Source organism: Marmota marmota, unplaced genomic scaffold, assembly GCF_001458135.2.
Source record: "Marmota marmota marmota unplaced genomic scaffold, marMar, whole genome shotgun sequence".
Taxonomy (NCBI): Eukaryota; Metazoa; Chordata; class Mammalia; order Rodentia; family Sciuridae; genus Marmota; species Marmota marmota.
The window spans coordinates 15,994,499-16,011,759 of record NW_026000229.1 but is presented as its reverse complement, the minus strand read 5'-3'; the positions used below and the strand labels follow the sequence as shown (position 1 = coordinate 16,011,759).

The following is a 17,261-nucleotide window of genomic DNA, read 5'->3' as shown; positions in this document are numbered from 1 at the left end:
CTCAGGAGCCAGGAGAGGCCAGGTCTCCAAAGGGAAGCTAAGCCCCTTGCCAGAGGCCCCAACGGTATTCCATAAAGCGTGGGTGCAATTCCCAACCCTGATCCCTCTTTGCTGGGTAACACTAAGTTCGTTCCTGGAGCTCTTGGAAAGGAAGGGCGGGAGAAGGGGCAAAACTGTTTTTTAATCCTCTGGGCTCCGGGAGGACAGAAGCCTCTCTGACACTTCCTGGCCGCTTTCACCTGACAGAACTCCGAGGGCCCCCAGCTTCCGCTGCCCGAGCCAAGGCGTCCAGCCCAGTCCACAGTCCAGGCTGGAAAGGGGCGTGTGTTTGTACGGAGAGAAGGGGTCCCAATAGTTCCTTGCACTTTCCCACACGCGGTTTTCCTGGAGATGGGCTTGGGGTTGGCCAGGCTGAGTGAGGCTCCTTCCCCCGCGACATCGCCCTCCCTGCCTCTCTCCCACGTGGCCTGGCTGAGTCTCTCTGGAAAGCCGCAGCAGCTGGAGAGAAATCCCCCTCCCCACCCCCACCGACAAGTCCCTCCCCGACTCTCCCCGGACACATCCTCAGCTCCCCCCTCCACAGGGAAGGCAAGAACTAGGCGAACAAAGCGGGCAGCCCATCCCCCTCCCAGCCCTACCACCTACCGTCCCGTGGGCCGCCCAACAGACGCACAACCCACCGAAAGCTAGAGGCTGTGGATAGAAGGAGCCCTGGCCACACACACTTGGCGGTTCCGTCACCCCCTCCCCAGCCCTCTCTCCAGCTTGGGCAACTGTGGCTTCTGGCCCTACCCCTACCTCGCCCTGGGTGGGGAACTGGAGGAGGCCTTGCTGACCTCGTCCACGCTTTCCTGATCGGCCCTTTGGGGGTGGGGCAGGCATGACACGCGTCCCATCCTGAGAGTGTTGGAAACGTCCATGAAAGCAACTGGTTTCCTGTCCCATCCCCCAATCCACTCCAGGTCACAGGTTTGGGGGAGCAAGACCTCCACCCCACCCCCAACTGGCCCTAGGGACCACACCCACTGGGCAAAGTTGAGTGTTTTGTTACCGTCTTCCTCAGTCAATCTGGAATCTACTGCTGTCCCCCCAAACACGGACAAGGACACTCCCCAAAAGCCAAGGCCAAAATATTAGCTCAGCCCCATAAACACAGTTACACACGCACTCGACACAAATGGAGGTGCACGCACACACTCCCACTCCCCTCCTCTTTCTCACACACCTTCAGCCCGGAGACACATGCGGGCACAGCAGAGCATGCCCTGAGCGAGCCACCGACACCACAGCCGCTAGCGCCACGGATGCCGCGCTGCGACCATGGCACGCACTGCGGACACGTACACCCGTAGGACACCCCTCAGTCACACACACACACACACACACACACACACACAACTCCAGACTCTGCGAACCAAGGACACACACCCCCTGCGGACAAGAACGCTCCTCAAACGACCCCCGGCCGCGTCCCGCAGTCCCCACGCGTAGGCATAACAGGCACAAGGACTCGCGACCACGGCCCCAGCACTCACTCGGACCGGGCACGCACGCCAGCCNCGCCCGCCCCTCCATCGCCATCTTGGGCGAGCGGCCCGGGCGGGGGCGCCCCGTGAGTGCAGCCGCCGGAGCCCCACTGGGACCCTGCGCTGCGCGGGATCGCTGCTCTGGCAGGGTCTGGGCTCCAGTGCCTCGCCTTCTCCCGGTCTCCTCGGGCCCCTCTGAGACCGCTTGTTTGGGGGTCTGTTTATCTCTTAGTCTCCCTGCCTCTGGGTCTCCGGGTCTCTGCCTCGGTGTCTCCATTTCTTTTCCCTATCACTGCCTCAGGGTCTCCTTCATCTCTGTTCCAGTCTCAATGGAGGCAGATGCAAGACCTTAGTCTCAGTCTAGATGGCCCTCTTTTGCCACCGAGCTCTGTCCATTCCCTTCCAGCTTAGGTCCTGGCCTGAATCCTGTTTCACTTCTTCACATGCCGCATCAACAGACCCACTGAGGACAGACAGTACTATATTCAGACTTCACTTCAACCGTGGGAGGAACGAGGAATTTTGCTTGCTCCCATTTTACATACCGTGGAACTGAGGTTTGGGCATGTGAAGTGAGTTTCTGAAGAACAGGAGATCAGGAAACAGCAGATGCAAGACCTGAGTCCAGGAGATCATCATCTCCAATTCCTTTCTCTGTATCTGCTGTCTAGCATTTATTGAGCTACCCTTTCTCCCATTCTTCACCTGTGCTTTGTCTAAATGGCATACCCAGATTAGTTGCCCCAGTATCCCACAGATATTTTTTATTCTAGAACTAGGGATTCAGTCTTCAGGCAGGGTAGAGAGAGGCGTACAGATTAAAAGATCTCTTTAAGGTCCCTCTCAACACAAAGATGCCATAGTTCTTCCATTCCCTGTGTCTCCCAGTGTTCTGTGACTTACATCCATCTTGTCTCTGTACCCATTTATTGTCAGTTAACCATTATCATGCCTGTACTTTGCAAATCTAAAGGAATCTGATATTTATTCATTCACTGACAGGCCTCATTTTTTCTGGACTCCTCAGCAGCATTTGATCTGGTGGATCACTCACTGATCCTTGGAACACTTGCTTCCTTAGAGATCTCATCTGGTCTTCAAGGCTTTGAAGAGCATCTTTATGCTGGTGATGCTCAAATGTATACCTCCAGCCTGGACCATCTCCTCTGAAGCCCAGATTTGGGTACTTAGGTACTTGCTCAAAGTTCCATTTGTCCTCTGGTTACATCCTGATCTTCCCATCAATCCTACTCCTCCCATAGTCTTCATTTCAACTTCTAGCAGCTCCATACTTCTATTGCTCAGGTAAAAAAATGTAGAATCTTTGATTTCCCACTACTCTCTGATTCTACCACTTTGCTCCAAGCACCCTCCCCTATCACGTCATTACAGTAGCCTCCTCATGGCCTCATTTCTGCCTTTGCCCCCCTTTAGTCAATATAGCAGCCAGGGTGGCTCTGTTAAGATGAGATCAGGTCATATCTTTGCTCATGGTTCCTATCTCAGAGCAAAAGCCAAAGTCCTTCTTACCACCCACAGGCCTGTCTGATCTGGAGACTTGTTTTTCCTCTCTATCCTCGTTTTCTATACTGTCCCCTTTGCTCCCCACCTCTCTGGTCATAACAACCCCTGTGTGGAACTGGATCATATGTTGCGCCCCTCTCCAGACCTTTGCCCAGCCAGTGCAAATCTGGAGGTCTGTGCCTCGTCCTAAGATTTCCAGGCTTCCTCCAACCTCCCCTGCTATCTATCCCTGTCCCTCTTCCCTGCTCTATTCTTGTCTGCAACACTCATTACTTTCTAACAGATTCTCATTCTATTTCTTTTCTTCTCTTTTTTGTTTGTTTGTTTGTTTGTTTTGCAGCTCTGGGGATTGAGCCCAGGTCCTCATGAATGCTAGGCAAGCACTTTAAGGTTGAGGTACACCCCCAGCCCTACTTATTTATAGCCTGTCCCACCTCCAATGTGAGCTTCATGAGGACAAGATTTTTTCCCCCAAATCCTGAGAATTGAATCTGGGGGTGCTATGGTACTCAACTATCAAGGTACATCCACAGCCCTTTTTATATTTTAGATACAAGGTCTCGCTAGGTTGTTCAGGATGGCCTTGTGCTTGTGATCCTCCTGTTTTCACCTCTGAAGTGACTGGGATACAGGGGTACTCTACATACCCAGCAAGGACAGGGATTTTTACTAGCTAGGTTCACTGCTAAAATCCAAGGATCTAGCACAATAGCCAGCACTGTGTAGGTGCCAGGGGCCAGGGTAAAAAGTTACTTTCTACAGGATCAATAGGGTCCTAAGTGATATGGGGTGGCAAGGAGGATGGAAGCAAGAAGGGAGAGTAAATGTGTGTGGGGCCTGGCGACATTAAGTCTGAGGAAGAAGGCTTCAATCAACAGAACTGTTGATTGTTGTGGATTTTTGAACTGGGTTTTGACAAGTTAAGGAGATAGAACTGACGGGTATGGCAGCAGAAGCACCCTCTGCAGAGGCTCTGTTCTGTGAGAGAAGAGGAAGTGTTCCAGAAGTGGCAGATCCAATTATTGACTCCACAGAGACTCACAGAGCTATCATGGGTCAGGCCCTGCTCTGGGCTCTGGGAACACAGTGATAAGTAAGAGGGCTCATGCCAGCATGGCACTTAGGCTAGCAAGGGAGGCAGGCAAGTAGACAATTATAATACCAGGTGAGGTAGGCCATGATGGGGACAGGGAGGCAGAGCACTCAGGCCAGACTTGGGGAGAGGCAGGGAAGGGTTTCCAAGGAAATTCTAAGCAGAGTATAGGAGATGTGCACTGGGCAGGAAAGCAGGGGCAGGAGATGAAGCCAGGGAGGTGGGGCCAGATGGGCAGGTCTTATATGTCCTCCAGAAAGCAGCTGATGATTTAACTGTCACCATAGAAAGAATTCCACAAGCCATACAAAAATCAAATTAAAGCCAGATGCGGTGGCATGGAAGACTGAGGCAGGAGGATCCAGAGTTCAAAGCCAGCCTCAGCAAAAGCAAGGCACTAAGGAACTCAGTGAGACCCTGTCTCTAAATAAAATACAAAATAGGACTGGGGATGTGGCTCAGCGGTCGAGTGCCCCTGAGTTTAATCTTAGGTATCCCCCCCCACCAAAAAAAAATTAATTTCATATATCAGCATTTGGTTGGGGGTGTAGCTCAGTGGTATAGTGTGTGCTTAGCATGTGCAAGGGCCTAGGTTCAATCTTCAGCACTAAGAAAAAAAATTTTTTTCTTTCCCTTTAGCAACAGGCTCTTGGGGGAAGACTATGTGAGTGTGAGATGAGGGGAGAGAGTGACAGGCTCAGGCCAAGCAAACTCAGTATAAAGAATAAGAGCCATGGTTCTTGACCTGTGTCTATTACAGGCTTACTGTGTGACCTTGGGGAACTTCCATTCTCTCACTGGGCTTTGTCTCTGAGAAAATTAAAAGGGCTGGATATGTGGTACATTTCTAACCAGAGGTTCCAAAAAGTTCACATCATTAAAAGTGGATATGGAACCTGATTTATTTCTTTAATCAATCAATCAATCAATCATTCAAATATTCTACTGTTTTCTCTTTTCAAATGGTACCATGGAAAGCTTCCAAGTGAGTGTGGCGTGTTTCTGGGTAGCGATCATGGAAGGATTGCAGAACACATCCAGATGAACACCATTAGGATTTCCATGAACTTTTTTTTTTTAATCATTCAACAATTAAATTTTTGTCAATCTTAATTACATTTTGTTTAATTTATAGCCATGTTGGACCATGAGGAGGACATGATAGGAGATATGAGGAACACCAAGAGCTAATCTGATGCTGAGGAAAAAAAATGATAATTTTGCACACTTACTTCAGGCTGATCCTTATCAGAAAAGAATGTTATAGTTTTTTTTTCAGTACCACTGAATTATATCCATAGCCTATTAATTTACTTATTCATTTATTTATTTCACTACTAGAGACTGAACCTAGGGGTGCTTTACCACTGAGCTACATCCCCATCCCCTGTCCTTTTTTATTTTGAAGCAGTGTCCACTAAGTTGCCCAGGCAACTTGAAGATTTCCTGCCTCAGGCTCCTGAGTTGCTGGGATTACAGGCATGTGCCATGGTGCCTGGTATGTTATAATCTTCTAATCAAGAGGCATCAGTCAAGCTGGGGATGTAGCTCAATGGTAGAGCCTAGCACGTATAAGGTTGCGTAGCACGCATAAGGCACTGTGTTTGAGCCTTAGCACCACATTAAAAATAAATAAATGAAAACAAAGGTATTGTGTCCATCTACAACTAAAGAAAAAATATTAAAAAAAAAAAAAAAAAGCCAGCCAGGCACAGTGGCACAAACCTGTAATCCTAGCATCTTGGGAGGCTGAGGCAGGAGGATCACGAGTTCAAAGCCAGCCTCAGCAAAAGAGAGGCACTAAGCAATTGGCCTCCCTTTGACGTAGCCTGACCTTAGTGACTTATTTCTAAAGAATAGTGTGTGATAGAAGTGGACTTTGTGGTTTCTGAGGTTCATCATAAAAGGGGATGAAGCGGGTTGGGGTTATAGCTCAGGGGTAGAGTGCTTGCCTCACACATGTGAGGCACTGGGTTCAATCCTCAGCACCACATAAAAAAATAAAGTAAATATTAAAAAAAAAAAAAGCGGGTGAGGATGAAGCTCCTGCTTGGTGCTCTCTCCAAGACTAGCACCTTTGGCCCTCTGAGCCACTGTGTAGGAAGTCCAGTCACCTTACAGCCACCATGCTCCAGAAACCTTGTGTGGGGGGGATCCCATGGAGATAGCCATGTTAGCTGTCCCCACCCCCTGCAGTTTGAATCTGTCCAGTTCAGGAGCCAAACATGTAAGTGAGGAGGGCTTCCCCAGTGCCTCAGTGCCAGAGACACCCCACCCCAACCTGCCGAGCTAATCTCCAGCCTGTGAAGGATAGCAGTGGTAACAAATGACTGCTGTAGATTTGCACCAATAAGTTTGTTATTAGTAACGGAAAACCAGAGCAGTTGATGAAATCTTTATGGGCTGGGTTCACTGTTAGAACCAGGAAGATAAAAGATAATTATCTTCACTCTCTGACCATCTGAGCCAATGGGTTAGGTCTCATCCTGGGATTCCTTTCCATACCTTTCTCATTAAGTCCCTAACCAATTTGTAAAATTACGAGATTTTAAAATTTTCACCTGGGGCTGGGGATGTGGCTCAAGTGGTAGCACGCTAGCCTGCCATGCGCGGGGTGCTGGGTTTGATCCTCAGCACCACATAAAAGTAAAATAAAGATATTGTGTCCACCTAAAACTAAAAAATAAATATTAAAAAAATTGTCTCCTTAGTGCATTTTTGTTTTTCCCAATTGTCTGCATTAAATACATAATAATATTAATACATACATTAAATTTTGTAAGCAGAAATAGTAAATAAAACTTAGAGGAAATAATATGTACAGTCTTCAGTTTGAGATGATGAAAAGTTTCTGGAGAGAGTGTTGATAGTTACACAAATTTGTGAATGTACTTAATGTTACTGAACTGTACACTTAAAAATGGCTAAAATGGGAATATATATATATATTCATTCCCCACCCCAGGAGTGCCTAACTACGGAGCCAAAACCTCAACCCTATTTTTGTATTTTATTTAGAGATAGGTCTCACTAAGTTGCTGAGGCTGGCTTTGAATTTGTAATCCTCCTGTCTCAGCCTCCCAAGCTGTTGGGGTTACAGTATGTATGTATATTTTACCACAGTTAAAAAACACAAGAGCTGAGATTGTGGCTCAGCAGTAGAGTGCTCACCTAGCACGAATGGGACCCGGGTTCGATTCTCAGCACCACATAAAAGTAAAGGCATTGTGTTGTGTCCATCTACACCTAAAAAATAAAAATTAAAATAAAAAAAAAAACACATACAATCAGGGGCTGGGGTTGTGGCTCAGTGGTAGAGCACTCCTCTAGCATATGCAAGGTGCTGGGTTCAATCCTCAGCACTACATAAAAAATAAATAAATAAAATAAAGGTATTGTGTCCAACTACAACTAAAAAAATATATGTTAAAAAAAAACACATACAATCACTTAAAACTCAAGTTTGCACTGATCTGTCTATACCACTCAACAGGCACTAGATTATTTGTCACAGTGATTTTGTCCTTTGTGTAATTCATGTCTCAGTGTTGCATCTCAGACAATACCAGAAGGTCCTTGGGGGCAGAAAGTGGTATTCTATAGGTGGACATACCCACAGAACACTCATAAACCAACTGCCTGGAAATCAGAGCACATTTTCCTAAAGAATCAACACACTAAACAATGCTATGCTCAGACTAGCCACTCAAAACCTACTTAGCTCATTCAATATCCAAAATTTTATATGTTGTCAATGAAAATATACTGCAGAAAAACATTGCAAATACTAGCAATTAAGCATACATTGATGGAAACTTTAAAGAGTTTGGGCTTGAATCAATAATAAATATATAAACTAGAGAAAGATTATTATCAAGGTAAAACAAAGACTGAGCATAGTGGTGCACACCTATAATCTCAGCAACTTGAGAGGCTGAGGAAGCAGAATTGCAAGTCCAAGGCCAGACTGGGCAACTTAGTGAGATCCTGCCTCAAATCAAAATGAAAAGGGCTTGGGTGTAGCTCAGTGGCAGAGTGCCCCTGTGATCAATTTCCAGTACCCCCTACCCCCAAATATAAAGAGTTCAGTTTATTACATGGATTCCTCTCCAAGTAAATTTGTATGGTCATAATGATGTGAACATTGACTATTATCTAAGTAAAATTACACTAGAGGGTCTGGAGTTGCGGGGTTGTGTTGTGAGGCGCTGGTTTTGATCCTCAACACCACATAAAAATAAATAAATGAAGTAAAAGTATTGTGTCCATCTACAACTAAAAAAAATATTTAAAAAAATTACACTAGAACTATACTGAAAGGATCAGGGTACGGGAAGTGTGGTAGTGCTTAGTGGAAATGGGGGTAACACATAAATTCTAATCTTTCATAGTAGGCCATAGATAATGCATTGAAACTGAACAAGATCAGAGTAACAATATAATCATGGTATTTAGAGATTGGTTATAGAACTTAACTCTATTTGCCCATAGAACCATGATAAAATCAAAACATTTATATATATATATATATATATATATATATATATATATGGCTGAGAGATGACACAGGCCTCTACACTGCTCAGGCAGTTGCTGTCTTGCCCCATGCTGCCACCAGTCCCTTCTGCTTTCCAGGCAGATACTGCTCTGTTCAGCCTGTTTCTGGCACCATCTTGATTGTTCCCATCAACAGCTTGCTGCTGCCTGGAACCCCTGCTCCTAAAGGCCACCTCTGTGCAAAGCCACGTTGCCCCAGCAAGACTAGGATTCAGATGGCTCCTTTTTGGTCCCCCTTTATGAGGCCCTGCACATCCAGCACAAGAGGCTGAGATCTGCTCTCCCCTGGATCTCGGACCCTCAACCTGCAGCTGGACATACTGACCATGGCCACACAGAAGCACCTTCAGCAGAACTGAAGGGTCAGTGACACTAGTCACTTTGTCCATTCTTTTGGAAGCTGCATCCCCTCTGGCTCCTAGAAGCTGGGTCCTCCCATGAACCTGTCCTACCCAGCAGCCCTTTTCTCATCAAAGTACTGCCCCACAACCTGTCCCCTCTGGCTCAAACTAAGCCTCCTGAGGTGAAGCAAGCAGAAGAGCTGGGGGCGGGTGCACACCCCCCTTGACTCCCCCCTGCAAGGCCCTTCCCACTCCATCCCCAGCACTTCCACCTTTTCCCACCATCCTCTTCTTTCTCTCTCCTTGTCTGTATGTAAAGTATTATATTCTCCTGAAATGACTTCCTCCCACCTGGGGAAACCTGCCCTTTAATGCCTAATCCAAATATCTCTTCCTTTGTTCAGCCTTCTCTGATCAACCTCTTTTCTACTGCCCAGAGAACTAATGTTTGTTGAGTACTCTGGGTCAGACGCCAGGAGCTTTGCATGTGTTTTCTCATATCAAACCCACAGTAACTCCATGAATTAACTCTATGCTACAGAGAAGGCAGCTAAAGCACTTGCCCAAGATCACACGATAGATAAAGATTCAGTGGGAGACAGGATGGCAAGTTCTCTGGGTCAATGCCCACACTAATTTCTGTCCTGCTCTGCCTCCTGGGGGCTCAAACAGCAGTCAACACAACTCTCTTTGTACTGATCCCCTTGTTTATACATCCATCTCTACTTCTAGATGCAGAGCCCTTTGAAAGCAAAGAAGGTATCTGTCTTCTCTGACATTCCCCAGATACCTGGGTCTCTCAGCATGAGCCAGGCTTATGACAGCTGCTCAATTCGTGTGGCTTGCTTATGGATGAGTGAAACCAGGATTAGCATTCCCCCTTTTTTTTTTTTTTTTGCACTGTGACTGTGGGCAAGGTATACAATCTCTCTGAGCTTAATTTCTTTCTCTGAAAAAGAAAAATAAGGGGCTGGGGTTGTGGCTCAGAGGTAGAGTGCTCGTTGAGCATGTGTGAGGCACTGAGTTCAATCCTCAGCACCACATAGAAATAAAATAAAGGTATAGCATCAACCTATAACTAAAATAAATAAATATTTAAAAAAAAAAGAAAAGGGGAGTGGAATAATACTATGCCTCATTGATATCCCTATTGTGTTGTGAAGGTCAAATTGAACAGGATGAAGCAGTGAGGAAACCTCTCTAAGTGGTTGGGCATTTGGTATACAAATGTTAGCAGTTAGTACTCAGAGGGGATATATCACTTGCTCACAGGTCAAGCATGTTATCACTACCAAAGGCCTGATGCTTGATGATACCTCTATTCAAAGCAAAATGTAATACAGGAAGGTCAGTGCCTGGGTCAGCAGGTGGGAAACAGCTGAGGCCAAGACCAAGTCTGGGCACCCCCATGGGAGACTTCTATACCCACCCTTGCGCATGGCCCAGAACCTGCTGTTCTCCCAAGGTCCCTGAGGCTGAGTCATGTTCCTTTCCTCTGCCAGTATATCTTCTCCCAGGGATTGGGCCTGATAGCTCAGGTCCTGGAGAGCAGACTCGCTCACTGGCAGCCATGGAGAGGTGGGATCAGGTCAGCAGCAGGAGTGCCAACTTCAACCTTATAAATCATTTCTCAAGGCCCATCCCATGCCAGGCCTGTACTCAGCACTCTGGCCTCAGCAACTCTCTGAACGTATTAAATCCCCATATCAGGGCTGAGATTGTGGCTCAGTGGTGGAGGGCTTGCTTGGCATGTGTGAGGCACTGGGTTCAATTCTCAGCACCACATAAAAATAAATAAATAAAGTATATAATTTGATATATGTATGTATGTGTGTGTGTGTGTGTGTGTATATATACACACCCAACCATGTTAGAGTCTAGGAAACCCAGTTAGGGAAGCAGAGGGTTTGCTTAAGATCAAAACTTCTGGATTTGAATACAGTTCTATCACTTTCCAAATTCCCTTTTCTTTCCCACACTCCTCCTTCTCTCTTGGGTAAGTTTAGGGAGACTCATATCCAAGATCCACCCACTACATGCTTTTTGGGCTCTGTCCCTGATGGAACTTAGATTTCAGGCAAATACCATATTTCTTTGATTCTAAGATATTAATTTGTGTGTGTGCGTGTACATGCGCACACGCAGATTGAACCCAGGCCTTTGTGTGTGCTAGGCAAGTACATTCCAGGCCTTAATTCATATATTTTCTTTCTGTCTTCCTTCTTAGATTGAGAATTGAACCCAGGGCCTCACACATATTAGGCAAGTGCTTTACCACTGAGCTATACTCCTGGCCCAGACTTGGGTTCTTGAAATATAAATTTAAGAAAACAATTAGCCAAGACAGTTGTCCCTACTTATCTCCAGGAATCCCACCACTACCACCACTGCTATCCTCATTAGAAAAACACCCTGCAGAAGTAGCCTAGTTATTTTAGCATTCTCTTCACAGGTGCAGTTCTTTGTAGGAAAGTTCTCTGGCCAAGATGGTTCTGAAAACCACATAGCTCTTGTGTAAAATGAGCTGTCCATGTTGGCTTAGTTAATGAGCATGTGTATAGTTGCAGTTGCATTCCTTAGCATGTATACAAACACTTCCAGGCAAGCAGTTTATCACTGAACTACATTGCCAGCCCTTTTTATTTTTATTTTGAGACAGGGTCTTGCTAAATTGTACAGGCTGACCTTGAACTTGGGGTACTCCTGGCTCAGCCTTTCATGTAGCTGGTGTTACAGGCATGTGCCACTGTTCCTGGTTGTGTAGATTCTCTTTTAATCAACCAATATGACTATGGTGTAACCAGTTCCCATCTCGGCCTCAGCTTCTCATCTGTAAAGCAAAGCAGTTGATTAGATGATTTCCAAGAATCAGTTCTGGCTTTAACATTTTGTGAATAAGATCTTCTATTACTTTCTACCTCAAAGACTCTCCACTCTGGCTGTATACTAGGATCTCTCAGGGAGCTTATAAAAAAAAAAAGTAAAAAGATGGTAAGGACCCCTCCTCCCTGTTTTGTTATAATTGATCCTTAGAGGGACTCATACATTAGTGTTTTCAAAAGCTCTCTGGGCAATTGCAATATCAATCAGGGTGGTGAGGCACTACTTTTATAAACCTATTGCCTCAATGGGAGATAAAGAATAGATATTCCAGGGCCTGGGGTTGTGGCTCAGTGGTAGAGGGCTTTCCTAGCATGTGTGAGGTACTGGGTTCAATCCTCAGCAAGTACCACATAAATAAAATAGTTATTGTGTTGATATGCAACTAAAAATATTTTGAAAGATAAATAAAAATTCTAATGATCTTTTTCCTCTTCCACGGTTCTATTTAAAAAAATATGTATATATTTCTTTAGTTGTAGATGGACACAATACCTTTTTGTTTATTTTTATGTGATGCTGGGATCGAGCTCAATGCCTCATGCATGCTAGGCAAGTGCTCTACCACTGAGCCACAACCCCAGCCCCATGGTGTCCATTTTTATGCAAATATTATGCTGTTTTTTTTTTGTAACTGTGGCTCTGTAGTATGTCTTGAAATCAGGTATAGTGATACTTCCAGCGTTGTTCTTTTTGATCAAAGCTGCTTTGGCTGTTGGGGTTTTTCATGTTTCATATGAATTTTAGATTTATTCATTCCAGTTCTAAAAAGAATGTCTTTTATTTATTTATTTATTTTTTATTGGGGATTGAACCCAGGGGCACTCTACCACTGAGCTACTGAGGTACAACCCAGCCCTATTTATTTTATTTCGAGACAGGATCTTGCTAAATTGCACAGGCTGACTTTGAACTTGGGATCCTCCTGCCTCAGCTTCCAGGGTTCCTGGGGTTATAGGTACACCACACAGTATTTTATTTTTTTGTAGCTATTGTGAATAGGTTTGCTCTCATGATTTCTTTCTCATCTCATGATTGATGTTTTAAAATGCTGTCAATTTTTGTTATGCTGATTTTGTATCTTTCAACATTACTGAATTCTCTTATCAGTTCTAATAATGTTTTGGTGGAGTTTCTAGGTTTTTCAATGTATAGTACCCTAACTGCAAATGCATAATTTGACTTTTCTCCTATTTGTATGCCTTTTCTTTCTGTTGCCTAATTGCTCTGGCTAAAACTTCTAGTACTATGTTGAATTAAGAGTGGTCAGAGTGGACACCCTTATCTTGCTCCAGATGTTAGAGAAAATGCTCTCAGCTTCTTCCCTTTCAGTATGATATTGCTGGTGGGTCTGTCACACTGAGGTGTGATCCTTCTATACATGATTTGTTCAGGGATTTTTGTCATGAAGGAACCTAAGATTTTATCAATTTCTTTTTCCTGCAACTATGGAGATGATCATATGATTTTGATAATTCATTCTGTTGATGCAATGTAATACATTATTGATTTGTGTATGATGAACTAACCTTGCATCCCTGGGATAAATCCAACTTGATCCTGGTGAATTTTTTTTTTTTAATGGTGCTGGGGATTGAACCCAGGGCCTTGTGCATGCAAGGCAAGCACTCTAACAACTTAGCTATATCCCCAGCCCATGAATGGTCTTTTTGATGTGTTGTTGGATTCTACTTGCAAGTATTTTGTTCAGAATTTTTCAGAACTCATGTTCATCAGGGATTTTGGTCTATAGTTTCTTTTTATGTGTGTGAACAGGAACAGAGTTCCCAGAAATAAACTCAGACATTTACAGTAAATTGATTCTTAGCACAGGCAACAAAAACATACATTGGGTCAGGCATGGTGGTGCACACCTGTAATCCCAGCATCTCCGGAGGCTGAGGCAAGAGGATCACGAGTTCAAAGTTAGCTTCAGCAAAAGCGAGGTCGTAAGCAACTCAGTGAGACCCTGTCTCTAAATAAAATACAAAATAGGGCTGGTTATATGGCTCAGAATTCCTGAGTTCAATCCCTGTTACCAAAAACAAAAACAAAAACAAAACAAAACAAAACCAAAAACCAATCAAACAAACAAAAAACATACATTGGAGAAAGGACAGCCTCTTCAATAAATGGTGCTGAAAAAAAAAAAAAATGGATATCCACATTCAGGCGACTGAATTTTGAGCTCTCTTACCCTGTACAAAAACCAACTCAAAAAATGAAACAAAGACTGAAAAAAATAAGATTTGAAATTATAAAACTACTAGAGGAAAAAATGGGAGAAGCAGTTCAAGATATTGACATAGGCAATAACTTCTGGATATTATCCCAAAAGCACTGGAAATCAAAGCAAAAATAGACAAATAGAATTATATCAAAAACAGCAGAGGGCTGGGGATGTGGCTCAAGCGGTAGCGCGCTTGCCTGGCATACGTGCGGCCCGGGTTCGATCCTCAGCACCACATACAAAGATGTTGTGTCCGCCGAAAACTAAGAAATAAATATTAAAAATTCTCTCTCTCTTTAAAAAACAAACAAACAAAAAAAAACCAACCAAACAAAAAAACCAGCAGAATACAACTGACACTAGGATTGCTGTATGTATACACATGGATTGTAAAACCAATGTGATCCTGCAATCTGGACACGTTGAAAAATGAGAATTCATACCCTATTTGAATCAAATGTATGATATGTCAAGATCATTGTATTGTCTTGAGCAACTAATAAAAAAAGAATTATATCAAACTAAAATGTTTCTGCATAGGAAACAGTAAAGAGACAACCTACAGAATGGTAGAAAATATTTGCCAAGTATTCATTGGACAAAGTTTAGTATTAAGAATATCTAAGGAGAGGCTGGAGATGTGGCTCAAGCAGTAGCGCGCTCACCTGGCATGCATGCGGCCTGGGTTCGATCCTCAGCACCACATACAAATAAAGATGTTGTGTCCGCCGAAAACTAAAAAATAAATAATAAAAAATTCTCTCTTTCTTTAAAAAAAAAAAAAGAATATCTAAGGAACTCAAAAATAAAAAGTATAGACACTCTCTTAGTACATGAAAAATTATATTAATAAGTTTATTTTCTCATTTTTAATGCCACAATATTCCCGTTTTGCAGATATTCCTATGTATTAACTACTTGGTTACTTCAGTACTTCAGGCAAATAATATAGTTCCTCACAAATTAAAATGTTAACAAAAAAAAAAAAAAGAGAGAGGCGTAGAAATGTAGCTCAATGGTAGAGTACTCCCAAATTTAATCTCAGAACCAACCAACCAACCAACAAACAAAAAACCAACGAATACATGGAAAAAAAATGCTCAATATCAGTTATTTGGGAAATGCAAATCAAAATTACAATAAAATGTCACTTGTTAGAATTGCTATTATTAAAAAAGTACTGATGGCAAGGATGTGGAGAAAAAAGAAGTATCATGGGAATGTAAATTAGTGTAACAATTATGGAGAACAGTTGGAGGTTCCTTAAGAAACTAAAAATATACCACTATATGATCCAGCTATTCCACTTCTGGATATATATCCAAAGGAAGTAAGATTACTATACCAAATAAGTGTATACCTATTATTGCTGTACTATTCACAATAATTATGAAATCAGCCTAGGTGCCCACCAACAGATGAATGGATAAAGAAAACGAGATATGTGTGTGTGTGTGTGTGTGTGTGTATGTATGTATATATAGTGTATGTATATATAGTTTTATCTGTGGATTATTTAAGGTGTTAATTTTATTTATTTTTAAATATTTATTTTTTAGTTGTACCTGGATACAAATCTTTATTTTTATGTGGTGCTGAGGATCAAATCCAGGGCCTCTCATGTGCTAGGCGAGCCACTCTACTGCTGAGCCAGAATCCCAGCCCTAAGGTGTTAATTTTATATTACATGTGAAATCTAGTTGTGCCTATTGAAATTAATATATATGTATATATAATATACATATACATTATATATATATACACATTATATATATAATATCTATGGGTTTTCGTTAATTTATGTATTTCTATCCTTAAATGTGTGTGTGTGTGTATATATATATATATATATATATATATATATACCTCACCCTGTGTGTGTATACATACACACACATATACAATGGAATATTATTCAGAAATATCATTTGCAGCAAAATGGATGGGATCAGAGTTCATTATTAATTGAAATAAGCCAGACCCAGAAGGACAAATGCATGTTCTCTCTCATATGTGGGATAGGGAGAAGAGAAGTTGACCTGAATGGAGATTAGAGATTACTAGAGACTATGAAGAGGAGAAGGAAATCAATGAAGGCTGGACGATATCAGTGCATGATGTATGCATGTTTTGAAATAACACACTGAGCTCCATTAATATGTACAATTAATAGGTGGGTCTAGCACACATGTTTGTAACTGCAGCTACTTGGGAGGCTGAGGTAGGAGGATTCCCAGTTCCAGGCCAGTCTAGGCAACTTAGTGAGATCCTGTCTCAAAATAAAATGCAAAAGGACCAGGGAAGCATCTCAGTGGTAGAACAGGAAAAAAGAAAAAAGAAAAAAAAAAAAACTTTAAAGGAGTCTTGTGAAGCTGGTTGGCTCATTTTATTCTTCACTGAAACCAATATTGGACAGTAGATAAAAGACTTTCTCCATTTGCTGAGTTACAGTAAACTTTCTCATGTTGTAATTGGGATGAAGTGTGCAATTTATAGCAACAGCTAGATTGAAGGGTGGGGAGGGAGAAAATCCTAGAGAAAGTAGTACACCATTTTCATTGAGTACAAATATTATACATCAGTTAATAATTTTATCATCAATGCCAATAAAAAAAACTTGAATAATTTCTTTCGCATTCTTACAAGCAACTTGGTAGATGTGCTTAGGAATTTATAATTGATCATTTAGAAAACTCTAAATGGAGGTCAGATATTTCTTATTTGGAAATTTTTTGGTATTTAAGTATCTAAGTGGTTATTAAATACCTGACTCTGTATTTTTTGGTGAGAATGAAACAAGACTAAAAGTGCCTACACTGAGTCTGAAATCTAACTGGACAAACAAAACCAGTAGCAAACAATATGGTATAAAATTAAATGCTAAATTTGAGATAATCTTTTGAGTTATTTTATTGTGTGCCAGGAACCAAGTGCTTTCTGTGTATTAGTCATCTAATCTGCACCACAATCTATTAAGGAAGGTTGGTTCTATTAGTATTCTTATCTCACATCTAAGAACACTGAGGGTCAAAGTATGATGTAAACATATGCAAGCTCATAAAACTAGCAAGTTGTAGAGGCCAGGGTGAGGTTAGCCCCCAAGTCACTCC

At 42.8% G+C, this 17,261-nt stretch overlaps 1 protein-coding gene across 1 annotated transcript in view; it reads right to left on the bottom strand.

Moving 5' to 3' along the window:
• The window catches only part of Igdcc4 (immunoglobulin superfamily DCC subclass member 4), a 37,420-nt gene extending 35,617 nt beyond the window's left edge, over positions 1 to 1,803 (bottom strand). Inside the window, exon 1 of the mRNA XM_048793215.1 lies at positions 1,536 to 1,803. Within this exon, the coding sequence (XP_048649172.1) occupies positions 1,536 to 1,803 (268 nt within the window). The remainder of the gene's footprint in view (positions 1 to 1,535) is intronic.
• Positions 1,804 to 17,261: the final 15,458 nt, after the last annotated feature.